General features: G+C 47.3%; 3 protein-coding genes across 5 annotated transcripts; 1 reads left to right on the top strand and 2 right to left on the bottom strand.

The window, feature by feature from the left end:
• Positions 1 to 753: 753 nt before the first annotated feature.
• On the bottom strand, positions 754 to 3058 carry polr2j (RNA polymerase II subunit J). Its single transcript, XM_038697733.1, has 3 exons — positions 2861 to 3058; positions 1618 to 1726; positions 754 to 975 (listed from the first exon to the last, which is right to left on the bottom strand). Exons 1-3 carry the CDS (start codon positions 3001 to 3003, stop codon positions 874 to 876), a joined length of 354 nt encoding a protein of 117 aa, XP_038553661.1. The 5' UTR covers positions 3004 to 3058; the 3' UTR covers positions 754 to 873.
• Positions 3059 to 4055: 997 nt separating this feature from the next.
• Positions 4056 to 8831, top strand: ube2c (ubiquitin-conjugating enzyme E2C). Of its 3 annotated transcripts, none has more exons than XM_038697769.1 (7): positions 4056 to 4123; positions 4536 to 4662; positions 4954 to 4981; positions 6060 to 6146; positions 6551 to 6755; positions 7616 to 7675; positions 8698 to 8831. In XM_038697769.1, the coding sequence occupies exons 2-7, from the start codon at positions 4556 to 4558 to the stop codon at positions 8733 to 8735; spliced, it is 525 nt and encodes a 174-aa protein (XP_038553697.1). In that variant the 5' UTR covers positions 4056 to 4123; positions 4536 to 4555; the 3' UTR covers positions 8736 to 8831. The 3 variants fall into 3 exon arrangements, with proteins under 3 accessions (XP_038553697.1, XP_038553698.1, XP_038553699.1); XM_038697770.1 differs by having other exon boundaries at positions 4102 to 4123; positions 4539 to 4662; XM_038697771.1 differs by lacking the exons at positions 4056 to 4123; positions 4536 to 4662 and adding an exon at positions 4683 to 4773.
• A 1468-nt stretch (positions 8832 to 10299) lies between these two features.
• zgc:109913 (regulator of G-protein signaling 9-binding protein) lies at positions 10300 to 17446 on the bottom strand. Its single transcript, XM_038697745.1, has 4 exons — positions 17232 to 17446; positions 15040 to 15243; positions 10686 to 10828; positions 10300 to 10584 (listed from the first exon to the last, which is right to left on the bottom strand). Exons 1-4 carry the CDS (start codon positions 17431 to 17433, stop codon positions 10408 to 10410), a joined length of 726 nt encoding a protein of 241 aa, XP_038553673.1. The 5' UTR covers positions 17434 to 17446; the 3' UTR covers positions 10300 to 10407.
• Positions 17447 to 18827: the final 1381 nt, after the last annotated feature.

Genomic DNA, 18827 nt, shown 5'->3' with positions numbered 1-18827 from the left:
CGCCTTGCAGCCCGACATTAAGTGGTGTTTCATATCTTTAATAATTCACCAGCACTGAAACATTTCAGCAGCCGGAAAAACATCTGTGAGTGAAAACATCATTTCCTGTTTCTGGAGTTCGATGGTTGAGATTGTAGGCGAGGTGCAAACTACAGGAGCCAGAGGGAGCTGGGCTCCTCGCAATAAGAGACATTTTGGGGGCCTCACATTTCTATTTTTCTGCATCGTTTTTATCGTGGATGGTCTGTAAATGCAATTGTATGTTTAAGGGTTTCCTGATCAGCTGCTGTCATCCTGTCAGAGATTTAAATAATCAGTGAAATTATGCTGCTGTTCCTCGTGAGCGCACATCGTCTTTCTAAATGTGGAGCTGATTCATCCTGTTTCACCACCCCGACCTCCCCATTAATCAGAAAGATCATTTTTATGACAGAGACCCACCTGATCCGCAGATAGAACTGATCTGTGGGGAACATCATAAAAACAGGAGAACTGAATGAACCATTGGCCCTGATTACGAGCTCTATACCAACACGGCGTCCATTACAGATTAGTAGTTACTGTCTTTTGAGAGTAATTAGTCGTATGACAATATTCCTGTCTCTGAATTGTAAAGCTTCACGTCTGGGTTTCACTGCTTTACTGGGCTCATTCTTCAGACATTAAAGCAACATGCTGATGTAACTTCATCTTTAAATCACGCCACGCTGACCTCAGAGAATGGCGTCTGTCATTACGTCACACACCAAATCCTGCAGGTTGTGACATCACACACTTTATTTAGAAAAATAAACAAACAATAATCAAACAGGAAGCTTGGGGACGATCTGATGTGCTGCAGGCAGGAAGTGACATCACGAGGACGGCGGGACGTCACTCGATCCCTTCCTGTTTGTCCTTGATGGCGACTCTGAAGCGTTCCTCCAGCAGAGAAAGCTCACTGATGAGGTCAGTGATGGCGTTCGTAAACGCTTCCTGTCAACAAAACATCAGATTAAAATTATTAACGTGTTCCAAACATCATTCTAAATTAACTTCAAGCAACAAAACCAAAAATCCTGCTCAGACAGTGAAACTCACCCCACAATACCTGCACAGGTAGAAAAAGATAGAATGTGTATACGAGAGAGCTCCTGACCTAAAATAAACTGAATGTTCATTTCAACTGACCGAACAAACTGTGTGCTCAGAATATTCAGAAAAACTAACCCAGTTATTTTCACGTCTGCGACACTTCAGGGGAAGACGTGAACCACCGCAGTGGTACTGAAGACCAAGTTACCTTGCTGACCTCACTTCATGCTTTGTGGTACAGGCCCCAGATGTGTGTTACCTGTGGACTGTAGTCGTGTGTGTGTGTGTGTGTGTGTGTGTGTGTGTTACCTGTGGACTGTAGTCGTGTGTGTGTGTGTGTGTGTGTGTGTGTGTTACCTGTGGACTGTAGTCGTGTGTGTGTGTGTGTGTGTGTGTTACCTGTGGACTGTAGTCGTGTGTGTGTGTGTGTGTGTTACCTGTGGACTGTAGTCATGTGTGTGTGTGTGTGTTACCTGTGGACTGTAGTCGTGTGTGTGTGTGTGTGTTACCTGTGGACTGTAGTCGTGTGTGTGTGTGTGTTACCTGTGGACTGTAGTCAGGTGTGGTCTGCACTCTGATGACGATCTTGTGTTCCAGAGGATGAGGAACTTTATAACCAGCAAACAGAACCTGAGGATCCTTCAACAGCTGACTGTCACACACACACACACACACACACACACACAGAGAGACACTTTTTAGCTATAAAATATTAATGTGTAATAAGATGAACATGAAGATGTTTTTGTGTCGGTCACGTTCATATGGACCAGGGGTGGTGATGGCGCAATGGATAAGCTGCCTGCCTTTGGTGTGAGAGACCTGGGTTCAATCCCCCACTGTGTCCCTGAGCAAGACACTTAACCCCTCGTTGCTCCATGTATAGCAGCTGTAAGTTGCTATGAATAAATGTTAAGTGGCCCTTTATAAACTGAACCGAAGAAGAAGAACAGTGGTATTAATCACATCTCCTAATACTCAGTGTACCAGATACTGCATACATTAAAGTACTTCATGTGAGCTGCAGACCGACTGGTCTTCATCACGGACGTCTTCCTCTTATAATATAAAGGCTTCAGAGCGAGTAGAGGACAGAGAACCGGAGCTTTGGACCAAACACCTGCAGCCGCACCAGATTCTAGTCAGATAATGGAGCGTTTAGCGGATCAGAGTTTACGGCTTCTCTTTACATTAAAGCTGCAGAGCTCTCACAGAGCGACACCACAGAGGCTGCTGGGAGAAAAGAGAGGAGGCTGAGCTGCCTGGAAGTTCAGAAAAGGTGCGTCTGTATCTGGATTCCAGCTGTCGTTGTACTTTACTGTGAAAGCATAGCCCTGCTCGAGCCAAACTCCATTCAGAAAAACAAGCATTTTAAAAGTTGTTTGCTTTGCTTCTCGCTGACAGACCTGACGAAGCATCAGCTCATATTTTTAACAAACCAGCATCATGTTGTCGTTAATTCAGCATCAGCTAAATGTTTGTTTTGGCTTCAGCTGGACTGATGGAGGGTTGTGTTGATTTGTGTGTGAAACCAGAAGCTGTTTGCGCCTGTTAGCAGAGTTAGCTCTTACGCCCGGATGATGTTAGCATGCTGTTAGCAGAGTTAGCTCTTACGCCCGGATGATGTTAGCATGCTGTTAGCAGAGTTAGCTCTTACGCCCGGATGATGTTAGCATGCTGTTAGCAGAGTTAGCTCTTACGCCCGGATGATGTTAGCATGCTGTTAGCAGAGTTAGCTCTTACGCCCGGATGATGTTAGCATGCTGTTAGCAGAGTTAGCTCTTACGCCCGGATGATGTTGCCCAGCGTGTGGTCCTCCTTGTTCAGCGTGAACAGGCAGGCGTTCGGGACCTTGGTGTCTTTGGTGATCGTGATCTTCTTCTCTCCTTCAAACAGGAGGAACGACTCGAAGGCTGGAGGCGCGTTCATCTTCTCGCTGAGCGCGAGGACCGGAAACACTCCAAAACAAAAACAAGACGTCTTCTTCTGGGTTTATGGCGGATTGTAACCGTGACTCGTACAGGATCGTACCGCCCCCTGCCGAACCGGGTAGAGACTCAACAACTGAATTCTATTAGTGAAGAAAAACTAAACCAAAATAAAAATAAGAAGAAACAAACCCTGTCTGTGTTATCAGTTAACCCACCCTGAGCTCAGCGCCTCTTTTTAAACCAGCAGCTCCTTCAAAATTCAAACTCTTTGTTTTTCAGCATACCGGATCCAGTAAAGATGGAGGACTGACAGTGTTTAAAAACTTTTTTAATATATATATATATATATATATATATATTAAAAAAGTTATATATATATATATATATATATATATATTTTAAAACACATACACACACACGCTTACTGTTTTATTTATTTATTGTATTTTTAATATTTTATTTTAACAAACACACACACACACGCTTACTGTTTTGTTTATTTATTTATTTTAATTTTTAACTTTTTTTTTTTAAACACAAACACACATACACTTTGATTACTTTACGCTTTAATTGTTTAATGAAATGTATGGGGCTGATTGTTCTTATGTTGTGTATATATGGTGCTTTGGCAATGTTGTTATTACATTCATGCCAATAAAGCTAATTTGAATTTGAAAAACACATTTGAGTGCATTTTAGACACTTTCGTTCTTTATATTAAACTAAACTAAAGTCAGAGGTGTTGTTGTTTAACTGGACCCCGGTCAGATCTTTTGTTTGTTTGTTTGTTTAGTTATTTCCTTGTTGTTGTTTGTTATCTTCGCGTTGTTAAATTTGTTTTCTGCAAAATATAAAATGTGTTTTTGAATCTCAACTCTGTGACGTCAAAACGTAGTTCGGTCGGGTTGCGTTGCGTTCCGAAGAAGTCCCTCCTGCCCAATCACATCACTGTTTCTTCCTCGCGCGCTCTTGTCATTGGTTAGCAGGAAAAGGTTTGTTTTTGAAAGTCGGGCGCTGATTGGCTGTGTGTGTGAGACAGAGCCGGTTTAAACCGGGGGGCGGGAGCGTTTTCAGTTAGACTCAGAGGAGAAGCGGCTCCGGTCAGGCGACACACGGTGAGTCCCGCAGGTAGCGTCTCACCTGCTTTATACTCCCGGGAAAGTCCGTCCGTACAGGGTCGGAGGCAGCGGTTAGTTTCTCTGTCGGTGGCGGGAACAATAAACTGTCTTAACAGCGGAGCTAACGTTCAGTTAGCCGGCTGAGCTAACGGCGCTACCGGAGTTAGCACGGAGCTAAAACTGACCCGGAGCTAAACAAGCTACTACTAACTAGCTTACCGGTAACTGACCTACCGGGGAACCCCGGTATCGCCGGGCTGTGTAACTTAGGTTACGGTTCAACCGGTAAACGTTCTTCAGTGGGAACGTTACGTCCTGTAGCTAACATGTAGCAGCTGTGTGCTAACGAGAAGGAAATGTGTTTTCCGTGAAGGCGGAGGTCATCAGCTGTCTGTCCGTCTCTCTCCAGCAGTACCGGTACCAGCACTCATGGCCTCTCAGAACCTGGACCCAGCAGCAGCAGCAGCTTCCTCCACAGCCGCCCTGAAGGGCAGCGAGAGCGGCGGCAGCGCGGCCAGAGGCGCCGTGTCCAAACGGTGAGAGACTGCGGTACCGGTCCGTGTGTCCCGCTGACCGGACCGAGCAGTGTCAGGTGTCCCTGATGACTGACTGGAGTTGTAAAAAATGAAAGTTCTGTGTAAAACAAGGTGATGATGGTAGTTAGGAGTGAGTCCTTAGCATTAATAATTAGAGGGCATGTAGAGAATGTTTCTCTCTCAGGGCTTCAATGACTGAAAAAAGGAGACATGTTTTGTCTTTAAGCTTTTTGGACATTATCGATGATGACGAAGACTTCAGGTGCTAACTGTGTCTCTGTGTGTCTGCAGGTTACAGCAGGAGCTCATGACCCTGATGGTGAGTTAACATCTGTTTGTCTCTTCATCCAGTTCAGCCGCCACAATAACCACAAGTCACATGATACAATTTTTCCACCACTGACGGGGAAACGCGTCACCTCTCTGTGATGGTGGCTTCCAGCTAGCTAAAGTCCCTCTAACCTGTCCAGCTTCAGCTCCGCTTTGAAAACATCTGGCCCACATCAGAGCCTTCCATCTGGGAATCCACACCGACTACAGCCGACACTTTATTATTATTATGGTTTCCTCTTCTTCTACGGACGCATTCAGTGTGGTGACGGGCATCTACACTGCTGGGATTATATACAAGCAGTGAAGATGAAACGCGCTCTGTAGCACTGTTTGTCCTTTGTCGGCTGCCGTAGGAATGTGACGACACGACGCGGTGTCTGAAGACAGAAATGTCTCATTCTAAGGCGATAAAGACACGACGGTTCATTATGGGAGGTCTTTATACAGCACTTCTGTAAATAACATCAGAGTGCGGTCTAGACCTGCTCTTTTATGAAAAGTGCTCTGAGGGAACTTGTGATTTGGCGCTAAATAAAATTGAACCTCCGAAGACGGTCCTGGTCTTAGATTGCGTTCCTGTCAGACCCTCAGAAATATTCCACACTGGACCTTTAACAGCCAGATGTTCAGATGTAACAGCAGCTGTCTCGTGTGTAGTTCAGGCTCCTCCTGCAGCCGGCGTAAATGTGGACCTTTCTGTGGCGAACATTGTTGCTGGTGCAGAGACGTTACGGGGCCCCTGTGTTCAGATGGGGGGCCAAAAAATATCTGGCCGCTGCCTTGTAGTTACTGGAAATGTGACGTGATTCTGAAAATACCAACGGTACATGAACGTTACGGAGAAATGAAACATTCTCCCAAAACTGCACATGACCGGCGTGACGCCGGCACGCGCTCAGTCGCCCATCTGCCCCGCCAGCCGTCTTTTTCTTCCTCCTGCTGTTGGCAGCACACATGACAGTATTTTCAGCTGTTGGTGAAATGCACCCTGGGAGTCGTAGTTGACTTCTCAACTTGTTTTTCTGTGTTGATGACATCATGTGACCTCTCTGTTGATGATGCAGATGTCAGGTGACAAGGGGATCTCAGCGTTTCCAGAATCTGATAATCTCTTCAAATGGATCGGCACCATCGACGGAGCTCAGGGGACGGTGCGCACACCCATACACTCTCACTCTGTCTGTCTCTCACTCTGTCTGTCTGTCTCTCACTCTGTCTGTCTGTCTCTCACTCTGTCTGTCTGTCTCTCACTCTGTCTGTCTGTCTCTCACTCTGTCTGTCTGTCTCTCACTCTGTCTGTCTGTCTCTCGCTGACGTGTGTGTCTGTCTCTGTCTCTCGCTGACGTGTGTGTCTGTCTCTGTCTCTCGCTGACGTGTGTGTCTGTCTCTCTCTCACGCTGACGTGTGTGTCTGTCTCTCACGCTGACGTGTGTGTCTGTCTCTCGCTGACGTGTGTGTCTGTCTCTGTCTCTCGCTGACGTGTGTGTCTGTCTCTGTCTCTCGCTGACGTGTGTGTCTGTCTCTCTCTCACGCTGACGTGTGTGTCTGTCCTCAGGTGTACGAGGGCCTCAGGTACAGGTTGTCTCTGGAGTTCCCGGCTGGGTACCCGTACCAGGCTCCTCGTGTGAAGTTCGTCACGGCGTGTTTCCATCCCAACGTGGACGAACAAGGCTTCATCTGTCTGGACATCCTGAAGGACAAATGGTCGGCGCTGTACGACGTGCGCTCCATCCTGCTGTCCATCCAGAGCCTGCTGGGAGGTAACCTCTCTCCTGTCGCTCGTGCTGATCAGCGGCTGTGTGTTGTTGCCGCACCAGCTTTTAATTTACCTGAGGTCGGTTAGTTTGTCCGGTTCACCTGAAGAGAAGCGTTCTGCTCACGACCTCGCCACGTCACTGATGGCGATGCAGTGATTACTGTACGTCACTGTTAGCGGCGCTTTAAAACGTCATGGTTAATGAGGCCCGTTATTCTAATTATTTTGTTTCACTGCGCCGGTTTGTCGCTGCGTTGAGCAACACGCATGCATCAGCTGTGTAAATAAAACACAGCTACCAGTTAGTTTCTATAAACTGAGCTAACGTTAACCAACTTAGCTGCTGTAGAAGCTGTGCAGCCTGGTGGGGGCAGACCGACCTTACACGCTGTAACCGACTCAGCACATTTACTACCAGAATATTTCTCGTTCGCTACGCAGCTGCTGATTGACACGCTGCTCTGATGCAGAGATGTTCTGTGAAGAACGAGGAGAGGAAGCGCAGCGAGTGTTACCTCGCTCGCTCAATGTGTGCGTGAAAATTCAGTTATTAATCACGCTGCATCACTTAAACTCGTGTAGACGAGAGTTGACAACAAGTTAACAAGAAATGAAGTTGATATTCCTGTTAGTAACAACACGAACACGTTACAGACCGACGGTAACTTGGAGTCATTAGTGTTGTGACATTAATTATAATCAATTATTCCTCAGACTAGAACCACCAACAACCTGTGATCGTTGGTCTGAAGTAGTTTCAGAAACTCTCACGATAACAAAGGATTTATTAAAAGGTTTGTGTTGGAGATGAGCGGCGGGCGTGTCGGCTCGGCTGGCGTTCTAACAGTTTGTTTGTTTCCTCAGAACCGAACAACGAGAGTCCTCTGAACACGGCGGCGGCTGAACTCTGGGACGACCAGGAAGGTGAGGACCGTGAACTGTCATGAGGTTAAAGTCCAGCAGCGCTCAGCTGGTAGTTTCACAAGGAACTGAAACGAATTAACATTAACGACCTGGAACGTAGTGTTTAAGCCGCTGCTGTGAACCCGCACGCTCGCTCACTCGTGGCGTCCGACTCGACACGACCACTTTTCTTTTGAGGTAATTGTGGTCACGTTAACTGAGGGTTTGAACTGCGTTTCCAGATTTAGTGGCTCAGGTATTACAACCTTTATGGTAAAAGCTGCAGAGCGTCCTGCCGGCAGAGAGGCTGTTAAATCTTTTATTGTTAACACGAGTCCCACATACAAAATAATTTATCAAGTTGGACTTGGTGAATGTAGCGCGAGGATACACACGTGCCAACGTCCGGTTTTCAGGATAAGGTAATTAAACAGTATGGCAGTAAGATTAACTGGATTATATTCACAGGACGTATTCAGCATGTTGCACGTGTCCATGAAAAGTAAAATAAAATGTCAGGAAAATTACCTGCTGGGAAAACAGGACATTTAGTTTTTTCATCTCCACTTAGATCTGCACAGCGTGTTCAGGGTCACCTTGTTTACGAAGAAGTTGTTCTTCACAGATCTGGCCTCTTCATTTTGCTTCTAAAATGCACAGTTTCTTCGGAGACACAGTTTCACATGAGCTGCGTTCGAGCCGCATCCTGAACTTGTGGACGCTTATTTCCCCGCAGAGGAAGTCCTTCACTCGTCACGTCTCCCGAAGCCGTTTCTGACGACTGTTGAATGTCTTTCAGAACTTTTCAAAGTAAAAACTCTAGGAGGAAGTGATGTACACGTTGCCGTCCTGACTGAGATCCGTTTCAAAGTATTGATTTATGTATTTGGCCTGTCGACCTGCTGCAGGTGAGACGCGCGTCGGCCCCTGGGAACGGGCCCCGCACTAGCTGATCAGTTTTGTTTCAGCTGGAACTGTTAGGCGTGTGAATGCAGCAGGGGCTGATGGGAGATTTGGTTCTAACAGCTGTTTGTCTCTTTCAGCCTTTAAAGCTCATCTGCACTCGACCTTCCAGAAGTGAAGCTGCTCCTCGTCTCTGTCTGTCTTCTTCTGTGTCTGTACAATATTTTTATGTTTGTTCACTTACCTGTATCAATAAAGTTCTTAATTCAACACACACGCTGGCTGGCTCCTCATTGGCCCGTTCACGAGTCTGTCAGGAGGAAGTTCTGTCTCTGAAACCGGGAACTGTCTTTACATACAGTATTTCTCTTGATGCATAAAATTTATACGCAGCATTTCTGTGCGTTTCAGAGAAGCATGTAGAAATAAAAACACTGATCATAGCAAAGAAAACGTTCCACTAACGGCTCAGACTGATTTCATTCTTCTCTTGGTTCTAAACTCGAGTTTGTTTGTGGATATCTTACCTGAACGGTTTTAATGATGTTAAATGATGATTCATCATTTACATTTAGCTGACGCTTTTATCTAAAGCGACTTACAATTGCTATACATGTCAGAGGTCGCACGCCTCTGGAGCAACAAAGGGTTAAGTGTCTTGCTCAGGGACACAATGGTGTCTCAGTGGACTTGAACCCGGGTCTCGCACCAAAGGCATGTATCTTATCCACTACTCCATCTCCACATCAGATCAGTTTCAGGGAAGAAGTGAACGTTCTCGTATTAAACCCGGAGACTCTGCTCTGATACAACAAACATAATAAAGGTCTGAAAGAACCTGATTTGTTGAGCTGACGGTGATCAGGTGAATCTACGTTTCCTCCGCGGCTGCTGGGAAACCTTAATAGTAGTTTAATGTGATAAAGATAGATTGATCATATCTAGTATAGAAGTGCTGACTAAGGGTAAAACATCTTTAAGCAGCCTAGTCAGGATGGGGTCTAAGAGGCAGGTTGATGGTTTAGATGAAGAAATTATTGAAGTTAGTTGGTAAAGATTGAGGGAAGCAAAACAGTCTAAACATGTATCTGGTTCTACAGCTGTTTGTTCCTATTTTCCTCTTAATGACGAGTTCTGGAGTTACGGAGACGCTTCCTGTAAGTTTTACTTACCGGATTACTGTCATTACTGAAGAATCAACAGCTAGAAGTAGTTTACTTAAAACAATGCTTCAGACGTCATGAGCTCGTCGTGTTTGTAATATCTAAAGCTGTAGGAAGTATTACAATTCACTGACGTGCTGCAGTACAAGTACAACAGTAGTGTAACTAAAGTACCTCAGCTCCGTACTGCAGTACAGCACCTCAGTAAATGTACTGTGTAACATTCGGTCGCTGGTCACGTGAAGCTGAAAGTACTTTGAACTGACAGTATAATACTGTGTAAGGACGCTAAAAGTTGAGATCTTCCCCCAGTGCGTTACAAAGTGACGCCAGCGGGTCTTGACCACGTGTCCTCCTGTGACGGGGTGAGGAATTTAACAAAATAAAAGACAGGCTTCTTCTCCAGAACACGTGAGTAAATGGACCTTTAGAACAGACACCGTCATGTGATCAGTTTACTGCTACCATCACGATCAGCTGCTGTCTTCCCATGATGCAGTGCTTCAGGCGACTTTTTGCTCTCAGAACATGCTTTTATTTTGACAGATTTCAGTCTGTGGGGGAAACGCAGTATATAAAATCAGACTTACTGAAGTTTATTGTTTATTATTCAGACAGAAGTGAGGCGCCAGTGATGATGTCAGGAGTGATCGAGGTGAGGTCCGCGGTCTGGACCGTGCCCCCCCTTTACCCGACACAGCCCAGTCCGCAGCACGGCGGCTGGCAGCAGGCGGCCATCTTGGTGTTGGAGGCGATGTGGACCTCCATCAGGTCCTCCAGGCTGTCGTCCGGCTCCTCCAGTTCACCCTGAGCCTCGGCCCACGCCGGCTGGGTTGCCTCCACTGACCAGAACGCTACAGGAACCTGCAGAACACAGCAGGACACTTAGACCAGGTACGAGACCGGTTTTACCTTCAGACCTGGGTCTGGTCTGCAGGTGGGATCCTGTCATGGCGTTCTCTCACCCTCAGCTGCATGTCGCTCAGCACGTCCTCCAGTGCTGAAATTTGATTGGTCAGATCAGGACTCTCCTCCTCCTCCAAGGTGAGCCACGGCGCCTGGACTGCGGCCACTCGAGCTGCCACGCCCACCACGCCGTCAGTACATCCTGGAGAGAGGACAGACGTAAGAAACCTTCAGGGAGGTTCTAGGAATCGCTGAGGAGGCTGGACGATACTCACTTCAATTCAATTTTATTTATATAGCGCCAAATCACAACAACAGTTATCTCACAGCGCCTCATAAAGAGCAGGTCTAGACCGAACTCTGTGATGTTATTTACAGAAGCCCAACAGTTCCCACCAAGAGCAGCACTAGGAGTAGTAAGGTACTATGAGCTCTTTAAGATAAGATGGTGCCTGACCATTAAGAGCTTTGTAGGTAAGAAGAATGATTTTAAATTCTATTCTGGATTTTACTGGAAGCCAATGCAAAGAAGCTAAAACAGGAGAAATGTGATCTCTTTTCCTGGTTCCTGTCAGAACACGTGCTGCAGCATTCTGGATCAGCTGAAGAGTCTTAATGGACTTTTTCGAGCAGCCTGATAATAAGGAATTGCAGTAATCCAGCCTAGAAGTAACAAATGCATGGACTAGTTTTTCTGCATCATTTTTAGACAGGATGTTCCTGATTTTCGCAATATTACGTAGGTGAAAAAAGGCGGTCCTTGAAATTTGCTTAATGTGAGACTTAAACGACCTGATCAAAGATAACTCCAAGATTCCTCACAGTGGTGCTGGAGGCCACGGCGATGCCATCCAGGGAAACTATATCTTTAGATAATGCGTCACGGAGGTGCTTAGGCCCCAGAACAATAACTTCAGTTTTGTCTGAGTTTAACATGAGAAAGTTACAGGTCATCCAGGTTTTAACATCCTGAAGGCACATTTGAAGTTTAGCTAACTGATGAGTTTCTTCTGGTTTGATCGATATAACTGAGTATCATCTGCATAACAATGAAAGTTTATGGAATGTTTCCTGATAATATTGCCTAAAGGAAGCATATATAAAGTGAAGAGGATTGGTCCGAGGATAGATCCTTGAGGAACTCCATGACTAACTTTGGCGTGCATGGAGGACTCATCGTTAACATGTACAAACTGAAATCGATCTGATAAATAGGACTTAAACCAGCTTAGAGCGGTTCCTTTAATGCCAATGAAATGTTCCTGTCTCTGCAATAGGATCTGATGGTCAAATGCAGCACTAAGATCTAATAAAACCAGTACAGAGACAAGTCCTTTGTCTGATGCAATAAGGAGGTCATTAGTAATTTTCACCAGTGCTGTCTCTGTGCTATGATGAGCTCTAAATCCTGACTGAAAATCCTCAAATAAACTATTGCTCTGTAGAAAGTCACACAGCTGTTTAGCAACTGCTTTCTCCAGAACCTTAGAGAGAAATGGAAGGTTAGATATAGGTCTATAGTTGGCTAAAACATCCGGATCAAGTTTGGGCTTTTTCAGAAGAGGTTTAATTACAGCTACTTTAAAGTACTGTGGTACATAGCCTGTTGATAAAGATAGATTGATCATATCTAGTATAGAGGTGCTGACTAAGGGTAGAACATCTTTAAGCAGCCTAGTCGGGATGGGGTCTAAGAGGCAGGTTGATGGTTTAGCTGAAGAAATTATTGAAGTTAGTTGGTAAAGATTGAGGGAAGCAAAACAGTCTAAACATATATCTGGTTCTACAGCTGTTTCTAAGGTTCCTGAGTTAAGAGATAAGTCGGTGCCAGTTGAGGGCAGGTCTTGGTGAATTTTGTTTCTAATAGTTAGAATTTTATCATTAAAGAAGCTCATGAAGTCGTAACTACTGAGAGCTATGGGAATACTTGGCTCAATAGAGCTGTGACTCTCTGTCAGCCTGGCTACAGTGCTGAAAAGAAACCTGGGGTTGTTCCTATTTTCCTCTATTAATGACGAGTAGTACGCTGCTCTGGCATTACGGAGGGCCTTCCTATAAGTTTTAAGACTATCTTGCCAAATTAAACGACAATTTTCCACTTTGGTGGAACGCCAATTCCTCTCAAGTTTCCGTGATATTTGCTTTAATTTGCGAGTTTCAGTATTATACCATGGAGCTAACCGTCTTTGTTTTAGTATTTTCTTTTTTAGAGGGGCTACAGAGTCGAGTGTCATTCGCAGCGAGCCTGCAGCACTATCAACAAGATGATCGATTTGGGAGGGACTGAAACTAGCATAGGAGTCCTCCGTTACTTTGTGACTAGATAATGTATTTAGAGCTGATGGAATCGCATCCTTAAATTTAGCTACAGCACTATCAGACAGACATCTTGTATAGAAATTTTTGCCCAATGGCGAGTAGTTCAGCAATACAAACTCAAAAGTTATCAAACAGTGGTCGGACAAAGAGGGATTCTGTGGGAACACCACTAAATGTTCAATTTCAATACCATATACCAGAACAAGGTCGAGGGTGTGGTTAAAACAGTGAGTCGGTTCATGAACACTCTGAGAGAAGCCAATGGAATCTAACAGAGAGATAAACGCAGTACTGAAGCTGTCATTCTCAACGTCCACATGAATATTAAAATCCCCTACAATAATAACTTTGTTGTAGTCAGATTTGGCAGGGGTCCAGAGAAAACTACGGTGTCCGACATTGTTTTTGCATATGTACACACCGACTCAACATTAATCTTAGTGACCTCCGATTGGCGTAACCGGGAGTCATTACCGCCGACGTGAATAACAATCTTACTGTATTTACGTTTATCCTTAGCCAGCAGTTTCAAATAAGACTCAATGTCGCCCCCTCTGGCCCCAGGGATGCACTTAACTATGGCCGCTGGCTTCGCTAACTTCACGTTTCTCAAAATGGAGCTGCCAATGATCAGAGTTGGTTTCTCAGCGGGTGTGTCGCTGAGTGGGGAAAATCTGTTAGAAACGTGAACAGGTTGATGATGCCCCGTGGACTTTGAATGCTTACGACTATACCTCCTTCAGACAGTCACCCAGCCCCCCCTTTCCTGGCTGCTCAGGAGATGCTACCAGAGGCTAACTCATTTCTGTGTTCAGGGCCCCACTGAGTAAAAGGGGCCCCTTGAAGAGGTTCTCGTGGTCCTCAATAATCGGACTGCAAGGAACCTGGGTCAGACCCCTGAGGACCAGCTGCCTCCTCCTGCTCCTTCACATCATCAGGATGCTTCTGTTCCTCACCCAGGAGGCGTTGCGGGTTCCACCTGGTTCTGGTTCATCTGGTTCTGGTCCATCTGGCTCTGGTTCTGATCCACCTGGTTCTGGTTCATCTGGCTCTGGTCCACCTGGTTCTGGTTCTGGTTCATCTGGCTCTAGTCCATCTGGCTCTGGTTCTGATCCACCTGGTTCTGGTCCATCTGGTTCTAGTCCACCTTGTTCTGGTTCATCTGGTTCTGGTCCACCTTGTTCTGATCCACCTGGTTCTGGTCCATCTGGCTCTGCTCCATCTGGTTCTGGTCCACCTGGCTGTGGTCCACCTGGTTCTGATCCACCTGGTTCTGGTCCAGGTCCACCTGGTTCTGGTCCACCTGGTTCTGTTTCATCTGGTTCTGATCCACCTGGCTGTGGTCCACCTGGTTCTGGTCCATCTGGCTCTGCTTCATCTGGTTCTGGTCCACCTGGCTGTGGTCCACCTGGTCCAGGTCCACCTGGTTCTGGTCCACCTGGTTCTGGTTCATCCGGTTCTGATCCACCTGGTTCTGTTCCAGGTCCACCTGGTTCTGGTTCATCTGGTTCTGGTCCATCTGGTTCTGGTCCACCTTGTTCTGATCCACCTGGTTCTGGTCCACCTGGCTGTGGTCCACCTGGTTCTGATCCACCTGGTTCTGGTCCAGGTCCACCTGGTTCTGAACCACCTGGTTCTGGTCCATCTGTCTCTGCTCCATCTGGTTCTGGTCCACCTGGCTGTGGTCCACTTGGTTCTGATCCACCTGGTTCTGGTCCAGATCCACCTGGTTCTGGTCCACCTGGTTCTGGTTCATCTGGTTCTGATCCACCTGGCTGTGGTCCACCTGGTTCTGGTCCACCTGGTTCTGGTCCATCTGGCTCTGCTTCATCTGGTTCTGGTCCACCTGGTTCTGATCCACCTGGTTCTGGTCCAGGTCCACCTGGTTCTGGTCCACCTGGTTCTGGTTCATCTGGTTCTGATCCACCTGGTTCTGGTTCTTGTCATTTCTTGCCCAGACTAATGCGACGGCTCCTCACAACGAGCTCCCCGTCGACATCAGGAAGCAGAAACTCACCTGTTCAGACTGAGAAGCTGAGTAGCTCAGCCAATCACAGAGCTTCCACAGACAGGAAGTTGAAGCCATTGGCTTACCTGTGTTGACCAGCAAGCGTCTGTCGTATCGCTGGGTCAGAGGGAACCGTCCAATCAGATCGCAGGCCTTACGGAGGTCAGACAGGAAGTTCTCCAACGCTGACAGGAAGAGAACCCACAGACGCTCTGACACCTGTCTGTCCTCCACACCTGAGGGGGCGGAGTCACAGTCTGACAGCAGGTCCACCAGACGCCGGGACAGACCTGTAGACAGACAGGTGAGAGACAGACGGACATGTGAGAGACAGACGGACAGGTGTGAGAGATGGACAGGTGAGAGACAGACCTGCAGACAGACAGGTGAGAGACAGACGGACATGTGAGAGACAGACCTGCAGACAGAAAGGTGAGAGAGAGACAGACAGGTGAGAGACAGACGGACAGGTGTGAGAGATGGACAGGTGAGAGACAGACCTGCAGACAGACAGGTGAGAGACAGACGGACATGTGAGAGACAGACGGACAGGTGTGAGAGATGGACAGGTGAGAGACAGACCTGCAGACAGACAGGTGAGAGACAGACGGACATGTGAGAGATGGACAGGTGAGAGACAGACGGACAGGTGTGAGAGATGGACAGGTGAGAGACAGACGGACATGTGAGAGACAGACCTGCAGACAGAAAGGTGAGAGAGAGACAGACAGGTGAGAGACAGACGGACAGGTGTGAGAGATGGACAGGTGAGAGACAGACCTGCAGACAGACAGGTGAGAGACAGACGGACATGTGAGAGACAGACGGACAGGTGTGAGAGATGGACAGGTGAGAGACAGACCTGCAGACAGACAGGTGAGAGACAGACGGACATGTGAGAGATGGACAGGTGAGAGACAGACGGACAGGTGTGAGAGATGGACAGGTGAGAGACAGACGGACATGTGAGAGACAGACCTGCAGACAGAAAGGTGAGAGAGAGACAGACAGGTGAGAGACAGACGGACAGGTGTGAGAGATGGACAGGTGAGAGACAGACCTGCAGACAGACAGGTGAGAGACAGACGGACATGTGAGAGACAGACGGACAGGTGTGAGAGATGGACAGGTGAGAGACAGACCTGCAGACAGACAGGTGAGAGACAGACGGACATGTGAGAGACAGACCTGCAGACAGAAAGGTGAGAGAGAGACAGACAGGTGAGAGACAGACGGACAGGTGTGAGAGATGGACAGTTGAGAGACAGACCTGCAGACAGACAGGTGAGAGACAGACGGACATATGAGTGATGGACAGGTGAGAGACAGACCTGCAGACAGACAGGTGAGAGACAGACGGACATATGAGAGACAGACGGACAGGTGTGAGAGATGGACAGGTGAGAGACAGACGGACATGTGAGAGACAGACCTGCAGACAGACAGGTGAGAGACAGACGGACAGGTGTGAGAGATGGACAGGTGAGAGACAGACCTGCAGACAGACAGGTGAGAGACAGACGGACATGTGAGTGATGGACAGGTGAGAGACAGACCTGCAGACAGACATGTGAGAGACAGACGGACATGTGAGAGACAGACCTGCAGACAGAAAGGTGAGAGACAGACGGACAGGTGTGAGAGATGGACAGGTGAGAGACAGACCTGCAGACAGACAGGTGAGAGACAGACGGACAGGTGTGAGAGATGGACAGGTGAGAGACAGACCTGCAGACAGACAGGTGAGAGAGAGACAGACAGGTGAGAGACAGACCTGCAGACAGACATGTGAGAGACAGATGGACATATGAGAGACAGACGGACAGGTGTGAGAGATGGACAGGTGAGAGACAGACCTGCAGACAGACATGTGAGAGACAGACGGACAGGTGTGAGAGATGGACAGGTGAGAGACAGACCTGCAGACAGACATGTGAGAGATAGACGGACATGTGAGAGACAGACCTGCAGACAGACAGGTGAGAGACAGACGGACAGGTGTGAGAGATGGACAGGTGAGAGACAGACCTGCAGACAGTCAGGTGAGAGAGAGACAGACAGGTGAGAGACAGACCTGCAGACAGACATGTGAGAGACAGACGGACAGGTGTGAGAGATGGACAGGTGAGAGACAGACCTGCAGACAGTCAGGTGAGAGAGAGACAGACATGTGAGAGACAGACCTGCAGACAGACATGTGAGAGACAGACGGACATGTGAGAGACAGACCTGCAGACAGACAGGTGAGAGAGAGACAGACAGGTGCAGGTCTTCGTACCGCAGCAGATTCGGTGTGCGAGCGCTCTTGTCTCGTCCATCTCGTCTCGCAGGAAGCTGCCATCCACCGAGCTGCCGAGTGACGCCGCCAGCTGTTGGAAACAGGAAGTGACCCGACTGAACGCCTCCTGAGCGCGCTCACACTCACCCTGCCGCCGCCGCCGCACCACCAGCTCGTTGACCGAACGATGCCACCGACTCATGATGTCATCACTCACCTGCCGAGAGTAGGACAGGTGAGGTGATTGATTGTTAGGTGGCGATCATTGAGTAAACACCTGATCTCTAAGATGAACACGAACAGCTGACGGACAGACCTGAGACGACACAGGTGAGAGATCTTTGGGACAGAGCGTTTTTGAGAAAGTGACTGACTGAATGAAGGTGAGAAGGTGAAAACGTGAGAAGAGAAGGGAAACGTCTCCAGGTCCAGCGGATCTGGAGCAGCGTGAGACGTGATATTTATTTATTTAAATGAGTAGATACATTTTTTATCACGAAGAAAATTAATTAATAATTCTAGTCACATGAAACTGACATTTTAAAGTTGATCTCAGCTTCTGTTCAAACTGCAACTTCACTCACACAAAGCTGTAACTCCACATTTTTATCTGTAACAGAAACAAGATGTTATTATTTTCTCATACATGTGGAGATTTTAACCCTAACCGTCAGGATTAAAAACTATAAACCTGTCTGACGTTAAAAGATTCAGAATAAAGTTGTCTTACCTGCTGCTGATCACGACTCCATCTGCGACCTTTTTCTTCTGTGGTTGGAGAGCGTGCAGCGTCAGGCAGGTAAACACTCATCTTCTTTTCCTCTCGGGGGAGCGTCAGTGTTTTTAATTAACACCTGGGGGCCAGCTGAGGCCCCAAACCTCTCAGGAGACTCTGAAGTTTCCCCTGAGCTATACCTCACAGGCCAACCCCTCTGTCAGGGATTCACCTGTCCAGGTACACGGCGTCGGGTCAAGGTTATTAATAGAAAGAAGAACCCGGGTCAGGTTGTTGCTGTTCTTTCCATCCAGGAAAACAAGCGTCACTGTTGTCATACTAAAGACGTTCGTTAGCATTGATCGTTATTCTGCAGACGGAAAATAATGAACTTCAGCAACCTCTTAGCTAATGCTACGCTAGGCTAAAAGTTTCCCTCTGCCTCCAGTCTAATGCAATGCTAGGCTAATAGTTTCCCTCTGCATCCAGTTTAATGCTAAGCTACGCTAACAGTTTCCCTCTGCTTCCAGTTTAATGCTCCGCTAGGCTAACAGTTTCCCTCTGCCTCCAGTCTAATGCTATGCTACGCTAACAGTTTCCCTCTGCCTCCAGTCTAATGCTATGCTACGCTAACAGTTTCCCTCTGCCTCCAGTCTAATGCTATGCTACGCTAACAGTTTCCCTCTGCCTCCAGTCTAATGCAATGATAGACTAATAGTTTCCCTCTGCATCCAGTTTAATGCTAAGCTACGCTAACAGTTTCCCTCTGCTTCCAGTTTAATGCTCCACTAGGCTAACAGTTTCCCTCTGCCTCCAGTCTAATGCTATGCTACGCTAACAGTTTCCCTCTGCCTCCAGTCTAATGCTAAGCTAGGCTAACA

The sequence above is a fragment of the Micropterus salmoides genome, unplaced genomic scaffold (assembly GCF_014851395.1).
Source record: "Micropterus salmoides isolate LMB-PRFRI ecotype aquatic unplaced genomic scaffold, ASM1485139v1 Ms_hic_scaffold_4, whole genome shotgun sequence".
NCBI lineage: Eukaryota > Metazoa > Chordata > Actinopteri > Centrarchiformes > Centrarchidae > Micropterus > Micropterus salmoides.
This window is presented reverse-complemented; position numbering and strand designations above follow the sequence as displayed.